The 16,535-nt window shown below is 33.2% G+C and overlaps 1 protein-coding gene across 1 annotated transcript; it reads left to right on the forward strand.

Annotated features, from left to right (window-relative positions):
- The first annotated feature begins 2,361 nt into the window (after positions 1-2,361).
- Positions 2,362-8,955, forward strand: LOC126741521 (histone H2A, sperm-like). Its single transcript, XM_050447954.1, has 3 exons — positions 2,362-2,575; positions 2,650-2,782; positions 8,547-8,955. The coding sequence occupies exons 1-3, from the start codon at positions 2,461-2,463 to the stop codon at positions 8,710-8,712; spliced, it is 414 nt and encodes a 137-aa protein (XP_050303911.1). The 5' UTR covers positions 2,362-2,460; the 3' UTR covers positions 8,713-8,955.
- The last annotated feature ends 7,580 nt before the right edge of the window (positions 8,956-16,535 follow it).

Here is a 16,535-nt window from a genome sequence, read left to right on the forward strand (position 1 = left end):
ATGAACCAAGTTCCTCATCAGTTCTCAACCTTAATGCAAAACAGCCTGAAGATATCAACTTAGCAAGACCAACAATATGCTCTCCAAAACAAGAGGTTTATCCGTAATCAATCCAAGGAACCTGTCTATTTCCAACTCATCAATTTTGACTATTATTAATATTTTCTTGTCATGTGGACTGAAGAGAAGTAACTTGTCTTAATTGAAATATATAGGGGATACCCAAAAATGGGCTCTAAAAATGCGTTATCTCAACGAGTTTGCTAAAATACATTCTTTACAAATAAATGTTGTTAGTCAAACCTACAATATTTTGCTTCTTTACCTAAGATACTTTGATATACAGGTATTAATATTAATTAAGTTAAGGGGCAGAAACAAGAAAGGTAGTTGGTATGGTGATTCGCTCCCTTTATCCTAGGTGGAGTAACATATAAGCCCAAGGAATAAAACTTATTCAAAAGTGGCCACTGTGTACCCGGGGTCTCCCTTACTTATAGGAAGATTAAATATGGGAACTGTAAAACATTGAAGAAGAAGCGATGGGATCATAATATTATAATGTCCAGCTGTGTGTTGGTTTTTCATTTTTTGCTATGTATCTATTAATTTTCCCTTGAACGGTTCATTATGTCGTGGGAGCAGGATAATCTGGGCCAAGATGTGGCGAGTCAAATAACAGAGGCAGCAAAATAACCATTGTCAATTCATTATTAGAGTGCTCGGAACCGACCCAAAATCACCAAAACAGGAATTCATTGATTAACAGATGAACCATTTTTTTTTCTAATATTAGAGAATGCAATATATGGAATTTATTTTCCTTGTATATGTTATGAAATTTCTTTGGCAAATTAACCTCTTCTTTATCAATAACCATTAGGAATACCATCATTCTGATCTAGTAAAAATCGAGGTCACCTTGTATCAACGGTATCCCGAATATGCCGTTTGATATTCGACCGGGAGCGTGGCGTCTCCTGTAATCCAGCTACTTGGAGGTCGGGTTCAGCGGATGGTTTGAGGTCGGGAGTCCTGGTGGGGGGCCGCCCGCGTCGACTGGGCGTCCGCACTAAGCCCTGCGTCAATATGGGCGTCCCGGGGGAGCCCGGGGCGACCAGGTTGGCCAAGGAGGGGCGGACCGGGCCAGGGGGGAAACCCAGCAGCCAAAAGTCCCCGCGTCGTGCAGTAGTGGGATCGCGCCCGGGAGTGGACACCCCTCGTCAGCCCGACCGATATAGCTAGACCTGGACCTTTTTTCATTTTTTTTCTCGATTGATTTCGCTTTTTTATCGATTTATTTGTTTATCAGGTATTTTATTTATTTTTTCTAATGTAGTTTTTGGGCGTATTTAATATGCCTGATAACATAACCTCAACCGGTTAACATTGGTCGAAGATTCGCATGTGACAGGCTAGGGATGTGCGATGTTCTACTATCGATAGTAACGTGCCAGAATATCGAATATCGGATAAACATTTTAAAATTAGAATCTATTACAAAATATTTACCTAGAATCATACAATAAAATAAAATATTAATGTCTGGCAGCTCGCTATATAATTTATCGATCAAACGAACATTTCGATCGAAATTATATGAGGCGCTTCATTCGAATAGATTACTATACAATTATTCACTATGTAGTACCGCTTCCGGTGCTAGGTGGCGCCAAGTGTCAAAGTCAGTTAAATTAATATGACAGGTTACCGACACGGCTGTCAGCCATCACCACGAAGTTAATAAATATGCCTCGACTTTAATTCAATGAAAAGTAAAGGACACTAATTAATTAATTACTTTAATTAATAGTCTGCCACCCAAGATGGTCGACGAATTCTTACTAAAAATACAGATATCGGAATGAATCGACAAACAAGTTGCTAAAAAAAGATGAGGCTTGAAAATGTAATAAAAAGAATCATTATTCCGTTATGAATTTTTCCCACAGGGTGTTAGTTAGGGAGTTTAGAGAAAAAATTACTAACTTAATATTATTAATTTTTTATTAACCCCTGTATAACAACAAATCAGTTGGAAATTTTCGTAGTTTCGATATGACAATAAAACGGCCTAAAACTCGGCCAAAAATTATCAAACTCCATGCAATACTGAAAAAGTTATTAAGGAATTTGAAGCATATTTTCGTTGTCCGGTCCAATAATCACAAGTTACACAGACTAAACGGCAACACTGCTTGCCCAACTGTCACCGAAGTGTCAATCCTGTCAGCTGTTCCCACCAAAACTCAAATACTTGACATAACGTGGTCGATGATATGGTCATTTCACTCTGGTGCACCACTGCTATATATGCCCATCCTTGTTTTTTTTTTCTCTCAAAAAAAAACGATAGATACTATATTTCCCGCCAATTCCCGCCATTATTTCGGTTAGCGTCGGTTCTTTTCCCAGATTTATAACTGAATTACGCTCGAATAGACGTACTTACTCGTAAAAATGGTACGTGGAAAGGCAGGAAAACTCAATGATGTGAGAAGCCCCAGGGTCTCCAGAAGTAAAAGGGCCGGCATCACTTTTTCGGTAATTAAAGTCCACAAATCACTGAAAAAAGGTACCTACCTATCTGTTTCCTTTAAGGCCCCCCCAACAGTGTTCTCAATTAAAAAATGTCTAATTGATTTTCAGGACGATATAGCCACAGAATCGGAACAGGAGCTAGCGTATACCTGGCAGCAGCTCTGGAATATTTATCAGCAGAAATTCTGGAGCTTGCCGGTAATGCCGCAAGGGACAACAAGAAGTCCAGAATCACACCTAGGTAAGTACACTTTTGAATTATCTAATAATTTTAATGGGTTCAGATTAAAATCTTTGGCACTTCTTTTTTAGTCGAGGAAGTTGGAATATTAAAATTAATTAATATTCTAATTGCTTTACACTAATGAATAGGTTAAAGTGCCAGAGAAATACAGTGAAAAAAAGTTCAGTTTTGTTACTTCTGATGTATGTTATGAGCCTGACTATAAAAATTATTTTTTCCTAATTTTTAATGGTTACACTGTTACCTTGATTCTTTCTTTTTAAAATGAGGCATTACATATATAGTTCTTGGTCATAATCAGGATGCAGTTTGTGAATGTAGGTACTCCAATTAAGCAACTTGTTCCTTAATAACTAGCTTTTTCTTGGTGAATAATGTTCTCAATTAAGTCACCCTTTTGATATTTACTAGTTTTTGCATTACAAGAACTTGTGAATTTATTGCTCTAATATTGCAATAAGCTAATTTTTTCTCGAGTAACATTTAAACTTCTACCAAACTCTTTTATTCCTCAGTACACATACAAGATCCATTATATGTACACAAAAATACAGTGTCTGGTCAACTAGACCCTAAATTTAAAAAAATAATGCATAATTTACTAAAAGCAGTTTTAGAAAAATATTTTGACAAAGAAGTATAACTTATTATACCTCAGATTTTAATGTTGTTTATTGAAAAACATCTCTGGTCAGATCTATATTAGTCCTCAAACATTATTTAGTGCCATATTATCATAAGGCACATGCAAACCATCTAGAGATGGCGCAACAGAAGTTTATTAAATATCTCAGGTATAAATTGTCATGCCAAGGTATGACAAGTAATGCAAGTAAAACAGAATACTATGATGTATGTTTCTCTTTTGATGTACACTTCGAAGTCATTAAAGTCTTTAACAAAATTGTGAAAGAAAACTGTCATTTTAATGCCCCATATGTTCGTACAACAACCTTGAAACAAATGCTGCCCCCTACCTTCTAGAAATTCTTTGACCTATCTGACTGGAAATTGCATAATTGGATTATGAAAAAAATTCATAGCTGGTTATTTGCTAGCTTCTTCATTCATGCTTAATTGCTAGCTTCTTCTTAGCACCTTATAAGTCTCATATTTTCAGGACATTGGATGAATTATTAAAACTAAACTTCTCAAACAATCGACCCATTCGATGTTGATTGTACAAACTTATGAGTTTCAGTGTATCACCTGCCAAACCCTTTTTCTTTAATCCCTTAGTAAAATGACCCGTAAGGAACACATTCTTGATATTAAGCTATTTATTTATTTACAAGTATATAATGACAAATGACCCTATTTAATAATTTTGAAAATTATAAGGATTCTTTGTAGAAAAAAATATTATACAATCAAGCACCTATATATGAAACATCTGTATGTGCAGAATCAAATCTTGTCACTGTTTTTCAAATATCGGCATTACAAACATTAGAGTGGAAATGTACGTATAGGTAATTAAAAAATTATTCATATGTATTACATCATGTAAACAGAAAATACAAAATCTTAAGTAACTTATACTATTATCGGTGATCAAATGTCAGCTGAAAAACCTTTCGAATTTATAAGTGACAACAATTTAATTTTTTTAAATTTATTTATTGAATTACCATTTATAACATTAAGTACTTGGCAACAAGTTATGTAGTTTAAGTACAAAATAATTTATGTATCTAAGATTGGGAGGGTTAGTACCAGGCCTAAAGAGAGGAGGGCTATTTTATAAAAGTTTTAAAGTATGGTATATTGGATACTATTCAAAGACGTTCATAAAATGCGTTTAATGCATTTTATGCATCAGGGGGCATTTGTCAACGTACAAAGAAAAAAATTAATTTTTACCAATGCCGTCCATAAAGGATTTATTTTTTTCAGTTATTTGGTATAATTACTGTTTCATACACGTTAATGTATTTCGTACTATTTTCTAGATTTCTTTACATGTGATATCGAAATAATTTTACCATACTTATCCCTTACAGTACCGAGATAAAAAAAAATTGAGTTTGGGGTTTATATTTATTTTACGCCGATAAAGTTGGGTCAAAAGGTACGGAAAATTATTTTAAAAAATATTCGAAAGGGTTGAGGGAGAGATTTAGGGAGTACACAAGTGTGTGTCTAGGGAGCCAACATTAGAAAAGCACAATTGTGAAACAAAATTTATTACTTTGTATGGAATGAAATAAAACAGATTTTATCTTTGGTTAAACAAAGAAAAACATTACATTTTAGGCAACGCATTCTGGACCGACGTTTGCACCCTTCTAACCTGCATTTAACTGGGTTCCTCAATTCTTCATTCTTTGGTCAGTGTTCAAAACCATCAAAGCATTTGTCTGCACAGGGCTAACTGGAAGGCATTCTTATCTTTTTTTATTTCATTTCCTTTAACGCTAGTCTCTTCCTCTATATTTTCTTGGCATCCTGTTTCCTCCAATACACGCTTCTCAGTACCGGCAATCAGATATTCCCCAAGATTAAGTCTAAATTCCAAAAAATCCATAATATCTTTGCTTCGAAGATTTTGACTATAACAATCCCTTCGATACTCCATCTAGCTGTTTACTATTGCTAAGTCGAACAAATGTAGGATGGCTTTAAGAGTCCATTTCCGGGTTCGAAAGAAAGATCGATAGTATTCCATCATTTGGTCGCAAACATCTACACCACCCATGTTTTCGTTGTATGATTTAACAACAGCTGGGCATGCTATGCCTGAACGTTTTTTTTTCTGTTTTATTCCATCTTTGCACCTCAGTTTCCGGCTGTCTTCCAAAAGCTGTGGATATCATTAAAACAGATTTTTTATCTTTCCACTTTGCAACGCAAAGTTTATTATCGGTTCTAACAACTTCTTCTGACTCCCCTATTTATTAAACTGTCTTTTTTAAAATCAAACCCTTTCACTCTGTTGGACATAATTGTAGCAGTAATTGCATCTATATTCAAACTCGTCAATTTATTCATCAAAGCAATAGTTGAAAAGTATCTGTCAAAAAACTATTTTGAGGTAATGTTTCTGCTAGACGCAATATTATTCAGGGTCCCAAGCCTAAATCCCTATCTTTTAGTGGGGTAGTATTGCCCTGGTAGATTTCAAAATCCAATACCAGTCCGTCGGATGTCGTAAGAACGAAATTCTTCAGTCCCACTGGTCTTGGTTTATTTTTAAGAAATTGTCGAACTGGACATCTTCCCAAAAAAGGAATCATTTGTTCGTCAATAGAAAAAGCTGTCTTTTCTTTTCTTTCAATGGCTTTACATCTATTGCGAACCAAATCAATTACCGGCTGTATTTCTCCACAATCTATTCTTTTTTTGTTCCTCTTCTGATACGCTAAGATTGTCAACGACATGAATTAATGGGAACTTATATTTTCCATTCCAATACATATGTATCCTTGGAAAATGAATACATCCCATCAAAGCATTCATTCCGAAAAATTTCTTTATTTCTTGAGAGGTAAAGTTGTTTTCTTTTGCATTTTGTTGCAAGAAATACTGGGAAATGAAATTTGCGGCTGCATCCAAATATTTAGCAAAATATTCGTTTGGAGTTTTTACGATGGATGGAGTATAGTCCTCTTTTACAGGAAAATCTTTGCTTCTAAAGTTTCCATGCTTCCACTGGAGAGTCTGGAAATGTATGAGGGCTAAATCATCTTCTGAATCTGAAGAGCTATCAGCTTCATTTGGTGCTACAATTGGGATCTTTTCGTGAATTTCAAACTCATCTTCTCTAAATCCGACCCAACTTCGTCTAGAAGTTGGAACAATGCCTCCTCGTCATCCCTTAGATGGTCGAAATCAATAATTTCCTTACTTCTTCCTGTAACAAAGAATTAATTGTATCCAACTTAATTAAAACCAAACCACGTTAACTCCCGTGGCTCACAATTGTGATATACATAACAAAACCATTCTTGGAATCAACAATTTTAAAGATATTTTCAATCTCTAAAAACAATACACTTAATTGAAGGTTATTAAGCACTCCTTTTTTCCCCTAAATTGTATAAATAAATAATAACTTACCTGCACGAGCCATTGTTGAAAATAATCTGAAACTTTTCAGGTTATGACAAGAATGCACTCCCGGCAAAATAAACGATTTGCGCGTGCACATCTATAAAATGCACTATTCACAATCATGTCGCACGGTTCTCTACCCAGATTAAACATTTTTTGATCCTTATAACACTAGTAAATAAGGAAGTCACAATTGTGACATCGGGTAGCGTAAGGGATATATGAGATGTAGTGATCGAGTCTACATTTTTTAAATTCCGAAATTTTCTCTCGTATAAACAGAATCGTATCTGTTATACGTTTATTCAACAGTTTAATAAATATATCTTGACCGTATACGGTTGTTAAATATACCAATAGTTTTAATTTTAAAATTGTATTTTGAAGCCTAGATAATGGAAGTTGTCTAGAACCAAAAAAAACTGATTTTTTTTTTTTAATTTATTCACTTGTCTATTTAAGTCAGTTTAGTTATTTATATAAGTATTTTTTTCTTAGGCAATTATTTTCTGCAAGGCAACCGTTTTTCATTAAGCCTACCCTTAGCCCCCCCACCCACCCCACACAATTTACCAGTAAGAAATTGTTGTCGAAAATCATTATTTTTCAAAATAATATGTATCACTAACAATAATTATGGTTTCATCGTTAATATACTAATAACGTAGTTTGTTCATTTAAATTTTATATAATTGTATACTTATAAATATTTAATACAAAAACAGTGCTATTAGTTTGGATTTTATAAACGAAAAACGGTGATTTTTCAAAAGAATTTTTTACTGAAAAAATTTTCGGGGTGGGTGGGGGGTGGTAAGGATTGCGTTGATGAAAAACAACGTTTTTGCAGAAAATATTTAATTTAATATGGAGAAAAACAATTAGAGCGGATAATACCCCAAAAACTGCTACTGGGGAGTATCGTTGCTGAAGCAACTGCTCAATAATCTTCAATGAATTTTCGACTTAAATTGTATTTTAAAAAACTTTCCACCAGTTAAAATTTCGACTGGTCGCAACTGATCAAGTTCTTATAAGAGACCCTGGGGTATATGAAACTATTTACTAATTTAAAACCCTCAATTATCATGCTTTTTCTCTTGCTCCTATTAAGTTTTAGCACATATTTCTTTTGCTTCTTTGGCCCATGTTACATCTTAAAGAGATGATCAATGTGTCATTGGCATATAATAACTAACTCGGGTTACTGATTTTCTGACCTCGACCTGATATTTCACCCCTCAATCGATCTTTAGTACCTTTTGCCTAATGTGATCGCTATAGATATTAAATAGAGTTTGAGAGAAATTGTCGGAATGTGTGCTGTTTATTTTTATTGTGCACTTATTATAACAGAAAAGCATCCAGATAAAAAATGCAGTCAGTGTTTGGCAGTATTTTCTCCAAACCTCCGCAATTCCATACACATCATTTATAATGTGCTGATTCTCGGATCATTCTGTCTTTTTGACTTTATTATAAAGCTTATGAGATCAATATTAATGGTTTGCATTTTTTTCCTTCCTCTCACTTCAAGAAGTTGCAACATCCAGTGCCTTCTCTTAATTTTTTTAAAATCTATTTTAGTTCATTCTAAAAATGTATGCCTAAAGTGTAGACTCCTTAGTCCCATACTGCCACTAAAACTTACCCTGATACACTTCCTACATTTGATATTATAGGAATCTAAATAAAAACTTCATTCCAGGCACATCGAACTGGCAGTAAGGAACGACGAGGAATTAAACATGCTCTTTGCCAACGTAACGATAGCCCAAGGGGGCGTGTTGCCGAACATCCAAGACGTTTTGTTGCCCAAGAAAACCACCGTGAAGGCCATGCAGGGCAAGTCCCAATCACAGGATTATGATTAAGTGTGGCTTAATTTATGTTTTTTAGTTACCAAATGTACCTTATACTTAAACGCTTATATTTCAGGTTTTTTTTTTGGTGTTTTGTAATGTTAAGTTTTTTTTTTACTGATTTACTCGGTTATTACGTTAAACGTAGTTTCTTTTTTATTTAAGTGTTTAAAAAATGTTCATTTTAATATTTTTAGGATAAAATTTATTTTTGTATCATTAATTATTTGCCGAAATACAGTTATTTTATATGTATAGTTGCCAAAGTTTTTTTTTTGTTGTTGTGTTAAGAACCAGTGACATGAATTCCCACTTGTTTAGTTATTATTGAAAAGAACGAAGAAATAAATTTGACAACTTTGGATCACGTGTGAATCATACAATCCACTGCCAATGTCTACATATAATCTATAAAGGTGTAGTGCGAACTTAACTGGGATAGAATAACATTCATTTTCTTTGCAATATCAAAATAAATCAAGAAAAGTTAACAGACATATAATGCGTTCTTTTATACGACCTGAAGAATAAACTGGTCAATTGACTTACCTTAAGGAAAATTGAACTATATTATATGAGTATTGCCGTTCGAAGAATTACAAAATAACCACTTGTAGATGTTTAAAGTAAGCCGATTTGGGATTAAGACACGACATTCATTCTCAATGTATAATCCGAGAAAGAAAGAAAACATTTCAACAACTATCCTTTAATATGATAGAAATTGTTAACATTATGTTTTATAATTGCCAATCTAAATAATATATACTATATTTTAATAATACTATATGTATAATATACAAAAAACAAAATTAAATGATAAAGTCATCTTAACCTATAATTATTATTATCATTATAAGGTAACGACTGAATTAAGTTAAACCTATAATACTTTTGGCAAAGGCCGTAACATCATTACAAAGGGGGCGGTTATAAAACCTAGCAAACATCTCGGATTTTTGAGTCCAACCAGCCCTTTGTCTTATCATTTCAATAGAAATTCCACCTCTATAAGGCGCAAATGTGGCCGCATGCCTAGTGGTATAACTTGAAAAAATAGAGGTATTTATACCACTTGCTTCAAGAGTTAATTTGACCCATTTACTTAATCTCTGTGTAGATACTGGACGTATAGGTTTCTTGACTGTTAAAATAAGTAAGTCTGTATTAACTGGTCGAATCTCCCTATAGTTTTTATCTCATAAAAGTCAATAACTGAGGCTAGACATAGGTTTGCATTTTCCTTAAAATATGGGATTACTAACTGATTAGTAATCGTCTTGGGTAGTCTGTATCCCTTAAACCTTGAACAATAGTAGGCTTATATGGACGATATTTATTTTAAGGACTCTTTGAATGGTAGTCCTTGGTATATTCATATCAGTTGCAGCTTTTGGAGTCAATGTTTTCGGGTTCGCATTAAAATGGTCTAAAATATTTTCATCGCGAGCTTCATTGTCCCTTTGATAATTTTCTGGCGTTGGTATTTCAAAACTTTCATGAGTTCTAAGGTTCATGACAAGCATAGCGAATAGTTTTGGACCTGGCAGTTGTCTCTCAGGATACAGTTCCAAATATCTGGCGATTGTAAGATTTGCGTTCCTATTACATGTAATATAATATATACTTCCTTTGAGTGCTATTCAGGCTCTTTCTGATGCTATTAATATTTCATTTCAGTTGGGCACATACCCTCTTTGCCTAAAATTAGCAAAAATTTTGCCTCTTTATAAGGGTGGTGATCGTTCTAGTCCATCCAACTATAGGCCGATTTCAATTTTGTCTACTTTATCTAAGTTAATCGAAAGACTTATGAAGGATCGTCTTTTAAAGTTTCTTCTGGGGGAAGGGGTTCTTCGAGATGAACAATTTGGTTTTCTATCAGGGAAAAGCACCTCTGACGCTATGTTTGATTTCTTGTCCAAACTTCTCCAGGGTGTTAATGGAAGAGAGGCGACTGCGGCGGTGTTCTGTGACTTGTCCAAAGCTTTTGATTGTGTGAGTCATAGGATACTGCTTCAGAAGCTTTCTGCTTATGGAGTTAGGGGTGTTGCACTGAAGTGGTTTGAGTGCTATTTGTCTGGTCGCGAGCAGTCTGTGTACCTTAATGGTGACTTTTCTGGTAGGGAGTCTGTGGATTGTGGTGTTCCACAGGGGTCAGTTCTTGGTCCCCTTCTATTTCTTGTATACATTAATGATCTTATTACTCTTAGCATATGTGGACATTTTACATTGTTTGCTGACGACACAACGGTTTTATGGTCGAATAAAGATCCCAAGCAGCTTGTCAGAGATGTTGCAGCCGATCTCCTGAAATTAAGGCAATGGTGTGATTCCAATCAACTTTGCTTAAATATGTCAAAGTCCCATATTATTGGTTTCAATTTTCAAGCTGAGAGTCTTGATTTTGGTGAGAACGCATTGGACATGGTAGACAATTCTGCATTTCTTGGTTTAGTTATTGATAAAGATTTAAAGTTTTCTGACCATATAATAAAGTTAAATAAAAAACTTGCTTCTGGCTGCTTCTCTGTTAGGGCAACAATCATGAACTGGGGAGAGATGTTGCTCGTGATGTGTACTTTGCTTTGTTCGAGTCGCATTTAAGGTATGCTCTTCCATTTTGGGGTGCATGTTCAAATGATCTGTTTCAGTCTGTTTTTGTGCTGCAAAAGAGGGCTGTCAGAAGTTTATTTAAGGCCCATTCTAGAATGCATTGTGGTAATCTTTTCAAAGCGAGCCGTATTTTGACCCTACCATCATTATGCATGTTTAATATTTAAAAATAAGAACAGTTTTCCAATCCAACATCACAGTTATCCTACCAGACAGATTAATAATATTCCTCTTCCTATTCCTCATTTTACATCTATCAAAGATTCATTTATATATCGCGGTTTAATGATTTATAATCACATTAGCGTGGAATTAAGAAGTGTTCAGTCTTTGCGCCAGTTTCGTTGTAAACTGAAGTCATATTTGCTTCTAAAAGGCTTTTATTCGATTGAAGACTTTTTTAAGGCTGAGGATGTTGTGTAGTAGATGCTAAGCTTTTAATCTGTTAATTTTAATTTTGAACATACCTTTATGTGTCCCTTTATCTCTGCTACCTTTGTCTTCATGCATATATTTTATTTTATAAAGATTTTGTTTGTAACATTTTTCTCTTGCATTTTTTTTTTTTAGGCATTTTATATGTTGTATAAATTTTTTATATTTGTTTTGTAAAATCTGATTTGATTGTATTTATTTTCTGAAGCTTTGTCAATAAAATTCGTGTACATGTACCAAGTTTTCGACAATAAAGTACTTGAAAAAAAAAATTAAAGAATTTTAAACCTTTTTGAACATAAAGCCGCATAAACTTGTACATCCAGCACAGACGAGATGGTTGTCCTTAAATGCATCGATATTGAGAGTACAATACTTTTCCGAAATATTCATCACATTGGAAAATAAAAATTTGTTTTGTTAAACAATTTAATTACTAAGTTGTACACAGACATCAGAGCATACATTTTCTTTGTTTAAATCTAGTAATACAGCTTTAAAAATAAAGTTTTAAAATTTCTGGTGATTTTTTTTTAAATCTGGTGATTTTTCATTTTTTTTTACTGGTGAATTTTATTTTTTTGACCTGGCAACACTGACATCAAGGTTGCCACCTCATCATACGTTTCCTTTGGCACATACTAATTTAATTACAAAAATTTAATCAGAATTTTCACTTTCACAAGAATCAATCATTCCCGTCAAGTGATCGACCCCTTAAAAAGGAAAAAAGAGCAACTGGCGAGTCTTCTCGCCTCATAACCGTGATCTCATCCGGCGCCACGTGTCACTCGAGTGGTACAGCACGTGCCTGGACATGCGTTCATCCACTTGCCATGTAAAACTCTTGATTTATGTCGCTTTTGTTTGCATTGTCCGATTTTAGTCTTATTTTATTACCGATTAGGCGTGTGTTTCCTCGTTGACATCCCTTCGTAACGTACCGGGGAAGGGATGATAGGATGGCGATGAATTATTTTAATAGTTCACCATATTTTATATTTCGGCAGAGAATGTGTGTTTTATTCAACAGATACCATTATAGAGCATGCCCAATTTGAGTCTTGTACAACCTGTCACATATTTTTTATTGGGGTTATTGGATATAATCTTGGTTTACCGAGTATAATGCGGATAGCCTTATTTATCACCGTTTGAAGTGGGGACACCTCATTTTATTTTATAGCCTTGCCAAGCGAGGGGTGGTTAAAACCAAAAGTAAATACCGCTTCATACAAGCGATATTTGGTACTTACCACAGAACACAAATATATAGAGATATATCCAGACGAGCTGGACCCTGCAGCCAACCTGCACCAGTTTTTTCAGGACTTTTATGCACAAATGTTCCTATTTGTCGTTATATCAAAATAAATTAGCAAAACTATAGATAATTTCGTTTTATTAAATCTCACATAAAAAAAACTTGGCACCTAGAGTATGCTAGGCTCATCTATCGGCAACGAAAGTGTTAATATAATTGGCATTTTCCGAAGAATATGTGTAACCATAAAAAAATATCGCCATTGAGGGATAAGGATCTAATAACCTAAAAAATTCTTTATATATCTCTGATATTATATATTCTGCGTTTTTAACAATTTCTATCTGACCAACCTACTACACTAAACAAACCCGAGTACATAAATCAGTTGAAGTACTTGCAAATATCAATACAATCAAACCCATTAATGTTATCATTAATATAATTGACATTTTCCGAAGAACATGCGTAGCCTTAAAAAAAACTGTCGCCACTAAGGTACAATTATCAAATAATCAAAGAAAATCTTTATATACAAATATAATGCGTTTTTAACAATTTCTAACCTACTGCACTAAACAATCCCGCGTACATAAATCAATTGATACCGTGCGAATCCTTTAAACACAACAAGTATTTGCAAACATCAATACAATCAATCCCATTAATGTTATCATCAATATAATTGACATTCTCCGAAGAATATGCGTACCTTTTCCGAATGCAGGGATATAATATAATATACAATGATGGCAACTTTAATAAGCGTGATGGAGTGATTGATTTTATCAAAGAGACAATAACACATAAACATTCTTTTGTATTCATTGGTCAAGTTAAATCGGTGGAACTAGCAATAGATATAACTTTATTGGGATAACTATTACTAACTTGCATATATAAGTCCCCAAGTATAAATAAGGAGCAATTCAATAATGATTTAGTTCATTACCTTGAAAAAAGAAAAAACGTAAAAAACCATATAATTACTGGTGACATAAATATGGATTTATTATCATCAAAGCCAGAACATGAAGACTACAAAAATATATTCAGCTCTTATCATTTCACTTCTTATTTTAATAAAGTAACAAGACCACAATCAAATACATGCCTTGACCATTTTTTAGTTAAAATCGGTAAAAGAAAATTTAAAAAAAGCCATTGTCATTTATTATGAACTATGACATTACAGATAATTTACTCGATTATCCTAAATCTTCCTCTGAATAAGAAAATTAATGTTGAAAATGATAAGATGCAAACGAAAATGCACATAGATTATAATAAATAAAAATAATAATTAAAGATGGAAAACTGGCATTCAACAATACTTATTTCGCAGATAATGTAGAAACGGCAATAGATAATTTTATACATATTTTAAAGACTAAAATTACCAAGCATACCAAAACTTTTAAATTAGTAATGGAAATAATGGGAAGAATAAATGGATAACGAAGGGTGTATTAAAAAAAATACAAGATAAAAATAAATTATATCAACAAAGTAAAAAGGAACCTAACAATGAGGAGCTTAAGAAAAGGTATAGGAATTTCAAAAGTGAAATCAATAAGCTCATAAAAAAGCGAAAAAGGGTTTTATGCAAAGAGCCATTACAGAAAATACAAATCAAAGAAAGCCTCTATGATGGGATTGTGTTAATGATATTTATTTATTATATTTTTATTATTATATTATTGTGTTAAGAAATTATAGCAAATCATTTTAATTAGTATTTTAGTGAAATTGGAAAAATGTTGGCAGATGAAATAAAGGGAGTGCTAAAAACAAGTTTATCTAGCAACGAAGAAATTTATGAACATACACTTTTTCTAAGGCAAACGACCGCTACAGAAGTCATACAAACCATCGCCAGTCTCAAAAAGGGAAAAGCGCCTGGTATTGATGAAATTAAGGCCGAAATTCTAAAAGAAATTCGAAATGAGATAGCATATACCCTAGCCTACATAATAAACAATTTTTTTGAGTCTGGTATATTTCCCCAATCTTTAAAAATTGGCGAAATTATACCACTGCATAAAAATGGCTCGGAAGAAGACGTTAAAAACTATAGACCCATCTTGTTACTTTCGAATATCGCAAACATATATGAAAGAATCTTAAAGAGACGGTTAATATCTTTTTTAGCAAAATAGTATGTTCTTTCAGATAAACAGTCCGGATTTCGAGAAAAAGTATCAACGGAAAATGCTACTTTCCAATTAATGAATTACCTATATGACAACTTGGATAAATCACAAAGCCATAATTGTGCATATTTGCTGATCTCTCAAAGGCATTCGATACTGTTGACCACGATGTTTTGTTGAGGAGACTTTATTCTTATGGCATTCGGGGTATGGCTTATAAACTAATTAAAAGCTACTTAAGCAATAGAACGCAACTAGTCAAAATAAACGATGTAAAAAGTACCTTCAAAAAAATAATGCACTGTACTTGGACCTTTATGGTTTATTCTATATGTCAACGACTTACTTAAAATGATTACTTTGGGACAAATAATTAGCTACGCAGATGATATGATACTGCCATTTTTTACTCTGATAATTCATGGCAATCTGTAAAAGTTAATGCTGAGAAAAATTTTACAAACATTGTGAATTGGCTTCAAATAAACAAACAATACAGTTTGTAAATATATCGAAAATAAAATACTTAACATTTACATCTTATGCAAGCAATTTGCCAAAAATGGGACCTCTTAAGATAGACACAGACATTTTAGTACCAGAAACAGAAGTAATAAAATATTTGGGCGTAATAACACGCATCTGAAGTGATCAATAAAATAAGAACTCTATTATCTAAATGTAAACGACTTAAAGAATTTTTGGATTTAGAACACTTGAAAACATTAAATTTTGCTTTAGTACAATCACACTTAACCTATATATGGACTTATCAGATGGGGTGGAATAAGAAACTGTCATATGCGTTCTCTTGAAATTGTCCAAAAATGGATAATAGATATTATATATGATAAAAATAAACTGTTTCCTTCCAATCAGCTTTTTGCTAATACTGGCATATTTTATTTGCGGCAATTATATGTGTAGAAATTGCTAATGAACCTACATAAAGGAGACATCTCTTTTAAAAATTTAGTTCATTCCTATGCAATTCAACTTTGTTCCCAAAAATATTAGAGATAAATTAAATAATAAAAATTTTAAAATGTATGTTAGAGATTGGATACATCAGATGGGCAGAGAAAGATTTAATAATTTAATAAATAATACATAGGATAACTAACTAAGAAATTGCAGATCTCGGAAATTGAATTATTAAAAAAAAAACACTGAACAAGACATATACAGATAATGACCCAAATCCTAAAAAACAACACATCTAATACTGAACACTGAACTCGTCAAAATCTAAATTACCTGTCCAAGTCCAGGAAGAAATTGTTATTATTATTCTTTATTTTTATCTAGGTTTTATTATTATGTATAGGTGTAATAAGTTATCACGTACAAGTAGTATACTACTATTT

Source organism: Anthonomus grandis, chromosome 10 (assembly GCF_022605725.1).
Source record: "Anthonomus grandis grandis chromosome 10, icAntGran1.3, whole genome shotgun sequence".
Lineage (NCBI taxonomy): Eukaryota > Metazoa > Arthropoda > Insecta > Coleoptera > Curculionidae > Anthonomus > Anthonomus grandis.

Coding starts and splice junctions, on each gene's coding strand:
- LOC126741521 (XM_050447954.1), top strand. CDS start 2,461: ATGGTACGTGGAAAGGCAGGAAAACTCAATGATGTGAGAAGCCCCAGG. Junction 2,576..2,649: donor CCACAAATCACTGAAAAAAG/GTACCTACCTAT, acceptor ATTGATTTTCAG/GACGATATAGCCACAGAATC. Junction 2,783..8,546: donor AAGTCCAGAATCACACCTAG/GTAAGTACACTT, acceptor ACTTCATTCCAG/GCACATCGAACTGGCAGTAA.